General features: G+C 41.8%; 1 protein-coding gene across 1 annotated transcript in view; it reads left to right on the top strand.

Annotated features, from left to right (window-relative positions):
• The first annotated feature begins 2,509 nt into the window (after nucleotides 1-2,509).
• The window catches only part of LOC123764807 (Golgi resident protein GCP60), a 171,223-nt gene continuing 163,095 nt past the window's right edge, over nucleotides 2,510-10,637 (top strand). Inside the window, exons 1-3 of the mRNA XM_045752979.2 lie at nucleotides 2,510-2,720; nucleotides 4,615-4,756; nucleotides 9,723-9,863. Of these exons, the coding sequence (XP_045608935.1) occupies nucleotides 2,519-2,720; nucleotides 4,615-4,756; nucleotides 9,723-9,863 (485 nt within the window). The 5' untranslated portion in view covers nucleotides 2,510-2,518. The remainder of the gene's footprint in view (nucleotides 2,721-4,614; nucleotides 4,757-9,722; nucleotides 9,864-10,637) is intronic.

The raw sequence follows: 10,637 nt of genomic DNA, 5'->3' as shown, positions 1-10,637 counted from the left end.
TTAACATAGAAAAGACCTACTACATCCTATTTGGAAGCAAATCTACAAATGCAATTCAGCTTCAGATTAGACAATGTAAACATTAGCAATAAAAATGATGGAAAGTTTCTTGGCCTATTCCTAGACAAGAGACTCAACTTCAGTACCCACATACAACACATAACTAAGAAAGTCTCTAAAACAGTTGGTATACTCTCCAAAATCAGATATTATGTACCTAACTCTGCTCTCATCTCTCTATATTATGCACTAATCTATCCCTATCTTAATTATGGTATCTGTGCATGGGGTTCAACCACTGCAAACCACCTCAAGTCCATCATCACCCAGTAAAAATCTGCTATCAGAGTAATAACAAATTCAGCTTTCAGACAACACTCAGCCCCCTTGTTTAACTCCCTAAACATGCTAAACATAATCTCACTCCACAAATTCTCTTGTGTCAACTACATTTACAAAACCCTGTTCATAAATGCAAATCATGCTCTGAACTCTCCCTGGACAGATGTAATAGGACCCATTATCACCACACCAGAAATAAATATCTCTTTGATATCCCCAGAGTCAAACTTAATCTGTGTAAACACTCTATGCAAATAAAGGGACCCAGTCTATGGAACTCACTCGCTAATGAATTGAAAAGCTGTCAAACTTTTGCGTCATTCAAAAACAAAACTAAAAAGTACCTAATTTCATCTTCATAGTTTTTTACCTTGTTGCTTTAATATTGCACTGTATCTATTGCTATCCAATCTCCCAATCTTTATGTACCCAATCCGAACATTTTTACCATTGTGATCATTGCTGTCTTCTTATATGTGCTATCGATCTGCTGTATGGTGCCTATTAATCTTGTTTAAATTACCAATCAAGCTGTCAATGTAATCAATCAGAGCTTTAATATACCAATGTGCTTTAATATACTTACTAATCTCTCTCATCTCATTTTTTTCTTGCAATGTAGCTGTTATCATTTTATCAATTCTGCTAGAATTTACCTACTTAAAATTATCTGTTAGATTAAGGACCTGCCCGAAACGCTGCACGTACTAGAGGCATTACAAGATTGTAAATACTATGCTATGTATTCTCACAAACCCACTGTACCTTCTTGTATATAAATAAATAAAATAAATAAATAATAAAATAAAATAAATTTGTAGAGCATTCCTAGTTTGATTAAGTCGTACTCTTGGAATATCAAATAGGTATTTGTTTCTGGTGTGGTGCCCATGAGTTCTGTTACAACCTTCTAGGAAGCGTTGAAGGTCAGGATTGACATTACAATTCAGAGTTTTAAATATATAGAGTACACAAGAGAGGATGTGCAGTGACTTAATGTCTAACATATTCAGAGATTTGAGTAAGGGTACCGAGTGCTGTCTGGGGCCAGAGTTAGATATTGTTCTAATAGCAGCTTTGTGTTGGGTAATTAGAGGACGTAAATGATTTTGGGTAGTAGAACCCTAAGTACAAATACCATAGTTGAGATAAGGATAGATGAGAGAGTAATAGAGCGTCACCAGGCAAGGCGAGGAACATAATATCTGATCTTAGAAAGAATGCCAACAGTTTTAGAAACTTTTTTTGCTATATTTAGAATGTGTCCCTGGAAATTCAGCTTGTTATCGATGAGGACACCAAGGAATTTACCATCAACTTTACTATTGATTTGTATATTGTTTATTCTTAGATTAATTTCATTTGAGGATTTATTACCAAACAAAATATAGAAAGTTTTGCCAATGTTAAGGGTAAGTTTGTTAGCAGTTAGCCAAAGATGGACTTTATTTAGTTCAGTATTCACAATGACATATAAAAACCAAATATAAATAAATAAATAAACCAATGGAACTGCCTACCAGGCGAAGCGTAAATGAAAAAAAACTCTGTTAAACTGTAAAATCCAACTGGAAAAAATAATCAGGGCAAATGGGGCAACCACTGACAAGCCATCGGCTTTCTGTCCTCGTCGAGGTCATTATAGTGTGTTATAGTGACTCAGGTAAATTCAGGTAAGTACCCTATTCCTCAAATTATGCTACAAAGTACCTGTTGATTACCCTCAAATTTTACTTTAATGTACCTACTAATCTGTCAAATTTTCTTACAATGTACTTACCTGTTATAAACATTTTCAATTTTGCTAGAAATTACCTACTTAAAATTACTGTTATATTAAGGACCTGCCCGAAACCCTATGCATGGTAGTGTCTTTATAAGATTGTAAAAACATCAATGCTATGTACTCTCATAAATCCAATGTACCTTCTTGTATATATATAAATAAATAAATAAACAAACTTGAATACGTGGAGAATTGGAATGGACGAATTTCTTAGTCAATGAAATGTTTTTTTACAAAAGATATATTATTATTAGTATCAAAACACTATTGCAATCTATTTTTAATAATTAGATTTGTATTCATAAAACTGGGTGTATCAACAATGAAATTAATTAAAATCTGCGATAAAGTATATTAAGAAATGCTACCAGATGTGGCATGTAAACAAACATGGCGAGCGGGGAGGACGTCACTGACACAATTCCAGAAGTTGACGCAAAATTGGAAGGCCTCACGGTGTCTGGTGAGGCGGAAATGACAAATAACATAAATCAAGAGGAATCTCAAATAACTCCGCTAGAGAATGGCGTAGAAGTACACTGGGGGTTCTCTTTGCAGGAACTCTACAGAATTGCTCTGAAGTTTTATAAAGGTAAGATAAAATTCAGAAAAGCCCTGGGTAAATATTGGTTTGGGAATAGGGTTGCAGATTTATGGAACAGGTTACCAGGTGACATAGTAGACGTGGGATCACTGGCTTGTTTCGCGTGTAGGTTAGACATAAATGAAAATCATTTTGAGGCAATGGAGTGACAACTCTACCGGGTGATTCTCAGACGCCTTCCTTAACTAACTCGGCCACAGTAGTACAAAAGTTGACTAACCCAGAATCCTCCTGAGTTCTCTGGGAGGTTCTGGAGGGCTCAAAGCTTAAGCCCAAAAAGGTTTTTTCTAGCCAGTCCGACCACACTCGGGCCTACGGTAATGGTGTTCACACTCTTACGCCCCAATCAGATCGCAATGGAATCACAATGGCGTGATATATCAATGCAATCTGACTGTCGTGTAAGAGAGTGAACATCATTACCGTAGGCCAAAGTATGGTCCGGTTGGCTAGAAAACCCTGGTTGGGCCCAGGTTTGGGGCCTCCCAGAAAACTCGGTAGGTTTCTGGGTTGGTTACCTTTGTATCACCGTGGCCGAGCGAATTAAGGCAGGCTTCTGAGAATCACCAGGTTGCAAGTTAAGTCACACTATTGGTTCTAAGTGATTTTCATTGATATATCATGCCATTGTTATTACATTGTGACATATAAATGAATTTGCTTAGTTATAGATAGAAGCATCTTCTCATGAGCAAATAGGCCTTTTGTGATCATATTTATCCTTATGTTCTTGTTCTAATATGACTCTGGTGCCTGCTTGAGGTTAGACAACCCATAGTGTCAACAAATTCAGACATCATTTATAGTGCATTCCCTGAGCATTAGAATGTTCATTTGTGTCTAATACTTGATGTTATATTTTTGTTGTTGCATTCTGTCTTCAACTTTGAGGACTTTGGTTTGACAGGAGTTGTAAGAATTGTAATGGTTGAAACTAGTTAGTTAAATTGGGTTGGATATGGTTAGGTAGGATTAAAATCTGTTTGCAAACCATCTTAGGTACTTGTACCCCTCTGACAACCTTCCCAGCACTGGTCACCCAATGAACTGTTGTTAAGGAGGATGGTGGCTTGGTGTTTTTGGGAATAGTGACATTTATAGGTACACAAGAGTTTATGAAATGTTGTGGGCTGCATTCTAGGGAAGGTTAGTATTTAACCTACTTTAACCTAATGGGACCTCCTCGGTAAACTTAACAGACTTCCTGGTTTTGAAAATAGGAAACCAAGCCCCAGTTCCAGACAGTACCTGTAGTTTATCTGGAGAGAGTTCCAGGAGTTCTTCTATTCCCCAAGCCAGGCTGTGGCCAGGCTTGATTTGTGATGCAGTAACTTGGTTTAATAGGCTGTTGCTTGGAGTAGCCCTGAAGCCCACATATCCACTACAACCTGGCTGGTTTGGCACTTCTTGCAGAAACTTACCTAATTACTTCTTTAAGAAGTCCACCTATATTCTGGCAGTATCTCTTATGCTTATCAGAAGAGTATTGAACAGCTGTGTACCTCTGATGTTTACAGAGCCACTGGGGCTCCTCCAGAAATTGGAGTTTCATTACATTCATCGCAGATTTTTTTGTTTATATTAAACCTGCTTTGTGTTTACTATTAAAATGCAAAATTTTCTGTTTCAGTTACTAAAGATTTTTTTTTTAAATAGCATTTGCACTCCATTGATCTTGTATAAATTGTTCCTTGGACATTTCTCTTTCTCTAAAAAAAAAGTTGATTCAAGGCCTAGCTATACATAATTTATTTATAATATTACCTCTGTCATTTGCATAATGTTATTCCAGTATTGAGTAGCAGAATGTTACTTTAACATTTAATTTTATTTTGGCTTTTATCATTATGTTGTATTAGTGATTTATTATATATTTTTTCAGAGAAAGAAGGGAAGGCCGTTCATTTAGGGTATGCTGAGAAATGTACACTAGTGGGCCTGACCCAGCAAGTGACGCATGGCCCTTATGACCCAATGTCTTCACCTCCTGTTGGAGTTCTGGATGTTGTGGGGAAGGACAGAAGGTATGACCTGGCATGTATATACCTTATGCAAGCATAAACTATTATACACAACCAAAAGGTCTTGAATTTGATACCCATGGCAGGACAGAAACTTCTAGGCATGTTTACTTTCACCTTCTTCCTCTGTTCACCTAGTGGTAAACAGGAGCTTGGAGTTGGAAACTGAAACTTGGAATTTGGCAACTGCTAAAAGAGAAACATGTCAGTTTGCTTAACCACTGAACTGTGCACCGTTCCTGCAGGCGCTCGATGGGGGGTGCGCAAAGCGCCTCCGGGATCTTATATTTTTAGTGTACGATTCAAAACTCCCGCTGCTACATGGGGTTCACATCAGCTTCCTCAGGGCTCTTGTAAACAGACACCATATACAAAAAATATCGTGGGCAACATTCCTGGGTGTGAGAGCCTCAGTACTGAGTGAGCAACCAAGGCTGGCACACGCAGCATGAGCTCACAGCACTGCTGTTCAGCTTGTGACCACGCCTAATAATGTCAAAATACCTGTATGTATATAACTGGTATTATTTAGCCATGATAGTATTACAGAAGAGCCTGAGTGTGATAATGACTATGTACAATGTTCAAATATCAGTGAATCAATGCTGTTCACAATGTTCACAGCGCTAGCCACAGCACCACAGCATTATTTCGTCCATTTTGGAATCTTCAAACAACTTCATAAAAGTTGTTTGAAGATTGTTTTACAACTTTACAAAATAAACTTGTGGTCAATTATTCATTTACAGGATTGTGATAATAGCAGGATTGTGGTGATAATTAGCGCAAACCACACCAAATATTTCACTCTTTGACTCCCTGAAAATTGCATAGGGGTCTATAAATTATAATAATTTAACTTAGGCCAACCCCGACCTGCCTATGTTGGTCCTGTACCCCAGACCATTTTCCCTGCAAAGTTGGGTGAGGCTATTCCCAAGCATCTTGCTTCCAACTTTGAACAGATGGACAAACACACACATTGTCTTTCTGGGGGGGGGAGCCCCATCGGCTCCCCAGAGCTATCCAGGCTGAATGGATATGGATAACTTTCTGGCATCAGTCAATGTGCAAGGAGTTCATGCCTACCAGGGACCATGAGCCAGAACCTGGGGCCCTCTCAATAGAGGCACGAGGAGCAACGGCCTATAGAAACCCCTGTGTGGTTGGCAGCATTCTATGTTTGCCATCAGCTGGATCTGGCACTCAGAAAGGTAGGCACCCCAAAACAAACCCCTATTCTGGTGAAATTATTGGTACCATAAGCCAAACAAGTGGACAGAACTCCCAAAACAAAAATTAGCAAACGAGCATGACATCGTCATGTTGCTGCGCTGCTGTCTGTGCACCCCCCCTCCCTGTGAGGGGGAAGGGGGAAACCCCAGACCCCCATCCGGTGATCCACCCTTCAGTTCTCAGCCTGATGTGCTACTGGCATGGTCTTGTGCCTCTGGCTCCAGGAATTTGTCTCAGTTTCTACCTTGTGGTGTGGACTGTCTCAACTGGTGGTGTGCAAGCCAGGAGTAATATTCTTTGGTACTCAGGCTGCATGCACCTAGGACCACCTTTCTCGAGGTGCCCTGTAAGTACTGCCCTTGGGGCTTGGGGCCACCTTCCACAAGTCACCTCGGGATCTACCCCCATTGTGTCTTTTACTGCTCAGTTCTTGGCTGCCCTTGGAGTCAACTGGGGTCTTTGTTGCCCGTGTTTGCCTCTGGCTAGGGGGTAGTTTTTGCCACTGGTAGGGGCACAGGGTACTGCACAGCTAGTTTTCACCTCTTACAGCGGCCAGCTTTGTTCCATATGGGTATGTTGTCATCCTGCGGGGTTTTGCTTTTGTTTTTCTGCCTGGTGAGGGGGTTTGCCGTGGTAGTTGCCCCTTCTGTGTTGGGGTGTATATATCTATCATTATGCCGAATACTGATGCCTCCTATCGTGTGGTGCTGTCGAAGCTGCTCCAGCTTGCATTTAGTATTGATGTTACATTTGCTCCGTTCTGCATGTTGTCTTGTGCGTTGTTTCACCTCTGGCCTGCTGATGCGTTGCCCGAGCCCTCTTGGTTCTTAGACCGAGTGCTCTTTTTCCTCTTTTCTCCTCGGTTTATGGTGGCTCCTTCGGTTCAGAATTGTTTTTCCAAGGCTCTTTTCCTGTTGGCATTGGCCTCTGGAGGTCGGGGAGCTTCATGCACTCCTCTGGCGCAGGGGTTTCTGCTCTTTTGGTCCTGGTGGTAGGCTTGTTCGGTTGCAGCCGTCTCCTTTCTGGCGAAGAATGAGACTGCTGCTTTCAGGAGGGGGTCCTTGGGTTGTTGATGCTTGGTTGGTCAGGCTGGGGATACATCATGTTTTGTGTCCGGTTGCAGCTCTCCACCGTTAGGCAGGCGATGAGTCACAATAACGTGGCTGAAGTATGTTGACCAGACCACACACTAGAAATTGAAGGGACGACGACGTTTCGGTCCGTCCTGGACCATCCTCAAGTCGATTGTCAATCGACTTGAAGATGGTCCAGGACGGACTGAAACGTCGTCGTCCCTTCAATTTCTAGTGTGTGGTCTGGTCAACATCTCCACCGTTATTTGCGCACCACGGCTTCGGTGAACGGGAAGGCGCTGTGGGTTGATCCAGTTTCCCCTTCTTCCCAGGCTCGGGTCTCCCAGGTCGTCTGCAGGATTATTAAGGCTAGGCAGCCTGTGGTCTATCCTCATGCCCACGACGTGCATAAGTTTGCTGCTTTGGCTGCCATCTTTGGCAACATGCCCTGGGTTGACATTCGGGCACGGGGTTTTTGGAGGTCGAACAGGGTCCTGGCCTCTCGCTACCTTGTCAATGTCCCTGGACCTCGTAGGCCCTGCGTTGCATTGGGTCGGTGGTTGCAGCCAGTGGTCTCAGCTTCTCGTTGAGGAGTGAGGACTGACCGCCGCCTGGGTAAGTCCCCATTTTTCCTTGTCTTTGGGTAGTTAGCTCTGGGGAGCCGATGGGGCTCCCCTCAGAAAACCAGCGTTGAATGTAATGAAACTCCTTTTTCAATGTGAGTCAAGAGGCTCCCTGGCATCCCTCCCTCCGGTTGGCGGTGTTTTTGCATATTTTGACATCCAGCCTAAGAACTGCAGGGTTGATCACCGGCGTGGGGTCTGGGGCTCCCCCTTCCCCCTCCCGGGGAGGAGGGGGGGTTGCGTAGACAGTGGCGCGGCGACATGATGACGTCATGCTCATTTGGAAATTTTTGTTTGGGGAGTTCTGTCCACTCCTTCGGCTTTCGGTAGCAATAGCTTCACCAGAATAGGGGTTTGTTTTGGGGCGTCTACCTTTCTAGGTGTCTGATCTGGTCGATGGCAGACATAGAATGCTCCCAACCACACGGGGGGTTTCTATAGGCCATTGCTCCTCGTGCCTCTATTGAGGGGGCCAGGTTCTGGCTTATGGTCCCCGGTAGGCAAGAACTGATGACTGATGCTAGAAGGCATCAATGTGTCAATATAGGCACATTGACTGATGCGAGAAAGTTATACATATCCATTCTGCCTGGATAGCTCCAGGGAGCCTCCGGACTCGCTCAGAAAATGGCATTTCATTACATTCAACGCTGTTTTTTTTTTTATATAGAGTAGGTGGGTACTTGCCTGTGCCTGGTCTTTCTTCCCCCCTGCCCCACTCCCAATTTCCCCCCCTCTTATCTCTTTCCATATTCCTCTCCATCTGCCACCTCTAACGTTCTTTCCCTACTAGCTCCCCTCACTTCCCTTTCACACCTCTTGCCTCTCTCAATCTCTCACCTCTTTTCCTATCTTCTCACACTCTCACCTCCTTCCCCTGTTCCCACTCTTTCCTCTTCCTTCTTCAAATAAACTCCCCTTCCAATGGTAAACCTAAAATTTGTGGGCCATGAAGCTTGAACTATTATAGGGGGTAGGGGGGGCCTTCTGCAACCAGCAACGAGGTCTGGGTAACCGCTGTTATCTTCTTAAATGGGGGTTGTTTCATGTCGGATCACAATTTTATTTTTAATTTACCACTACATCTCAGATTTTTATTACATCTGAGATGTAGACCCAACATTTTTAAGCAATATGAGCTAAAGTTGCTTCTGGGGGGGGAGCCATCCAGGATTATGGGCCCTGAAGCTTAAGCCCCATTAGTTTCCTTGTCGATCTGCCCCATTCTCCTTCCCTCTCTTTGAACATACCCTTTCCTTCCCCCTCTCTTTGAACATGCCCTTTCCTTCCCCTCTTCCTGCTTGTTCTTCCTTCTCTCCCTGTCTGTCTTTGTTTTTCTCTTTGTTTTCCTGTGTGTGTATTTTTGCCCAGGTCAACCCAGTGTCGTGTCTCTGCATGCCTATCGCTGAGTCTCTGTTCTTTTGCTGTCTCTGTCTGTCTGTCTCTTATATTATTTTTGTCTTTACTGTATTGGGTGCAGGTGGTCTGTGGGAGAAGCCCAATGGTGTGAAATATTAAAAAAATATATAATATTTAATCAGTTTGCTTTGAGAAAGAGGTGCATGAGAAAGCCTTTAAAGCTGTGGAAGGCTCATCTGTTTTATGCTACTATGGCCAAAGTATGAATGGCAGAAATTGTTTGAATTTTACTGAGATAGCAAATAATGGTGTATACTGTTTTACTATAACTTTTTTTTTTATATAATTATTTAGCTAGGGGAAGCCAGTGGGCACCGCCAAAAATCATTGTGGGGGGTCAGAATTTAAAACTGGTACGCTGTTCCCTTTTAAATTCTGGTGACCCCAAACAGTCTATGTTCACTCTGTTCCCCCCACCTTCAAAGTTTTGTGCGGCTAGTCCCAAGTGTCTTGCCAACCAGCTTGGTCTTGGACAGAGAGACAGACAGACAGACATTCATTCTCTCTAATAGATTTAAATTGGTAACAGTATATTACATTATTGATGTGCTTTTTAGGTGTATTGTACATTAAAAAAATAAGATGTAAATATGATACTGTAGTTTTTTAAATTGGTAGATTGGCATGGCAGGCTCTGGGATCCATGAGCAGAGAAGAAGCCAAGCAGCAGTTTATTGACAAAGTAAGCGATCTGGTGCCAACTTTCCGTCCTTACGTTGAGGCTCTGTGGGCTGACAAACTGGAGAAGGAAAGACTAGCGTAAGTGAATTGTTTTGCAATTTCATTGTCCTTAATAAAAATATTATTTAAAAATACAATTTCTAGCTTAAGGGCACATACTGTATGTGATTAAGTTTAAAGCAGAGTTTCTGGAAAAGCCATCTGAAACAAACTTTTCCAGATATCCTATGATGGAATATCTTAGCAAATTTTATTTTAAGATATGTTACTCTGGCATCTATGATTTATTTTATTAAATGCATTTATTATCATCATTATACAATCGAAGCATTTCTTTCATTTTAAAATATTATTTGTTTAACAGTACTACTTCTACAACTACTAATAACAGGTAAAGGAAGAAGTGAGTGTAATAATAGACATAACAAAAATTATTTTATAAAGATTCCTAAACTTATGCCAGAAATTAACCATGCAAAGCATCAGACTCCACCAATACTAAAATATTCAGCAAAAGGTTGCATATTGAATTAGCAATGCAGTACAGTACTCCCTTGTTATCACACCGAAAATTTATATAATTTATTCCTTAACCACTTAACTGCACCAACCGAGTATTCTCGGTCGGCGGGAAACTGTGCCAACTGAGAAAACTTTTTTTTGATTTTCGGTACCAATTCTAAATGTGTACGAGGTTGGTTGTGTACGAAATGGACTCTTAGGACCTCCAGTGAGAGGCAGCCATCTTGGAAAAAATTCCCAGAATGCTTTAAGGCTGCTGGCTGGGTTAGTACTGAATGAGCAACCATTTGTGGCGCACACGCCTCTGGCTCCCAAACACCTGTCCGACGC

Source organism: Procambarus clarkii, chromosome 48, assembly GCF_040958095.1.
Source record: "Procambarus clarkii isolate CNS0578487 chromosome 48, FALCON_Pclarkii_2.0, whole genome shotgun sequence".
In the NCBI taxonomy this organism is placed as follows: domain Eukaryota; kingdom Metazoa; phylum Arthropoda; class Malacostraca; order Decapoda; family Cambaridae; genus Procambarus; species Procambarus clarkii.
The sequence above is the reverse complement of the archived record's forward strand: the minus strand, read 5'-3'. Positions and strand labels throughout refer to the sequence as shown.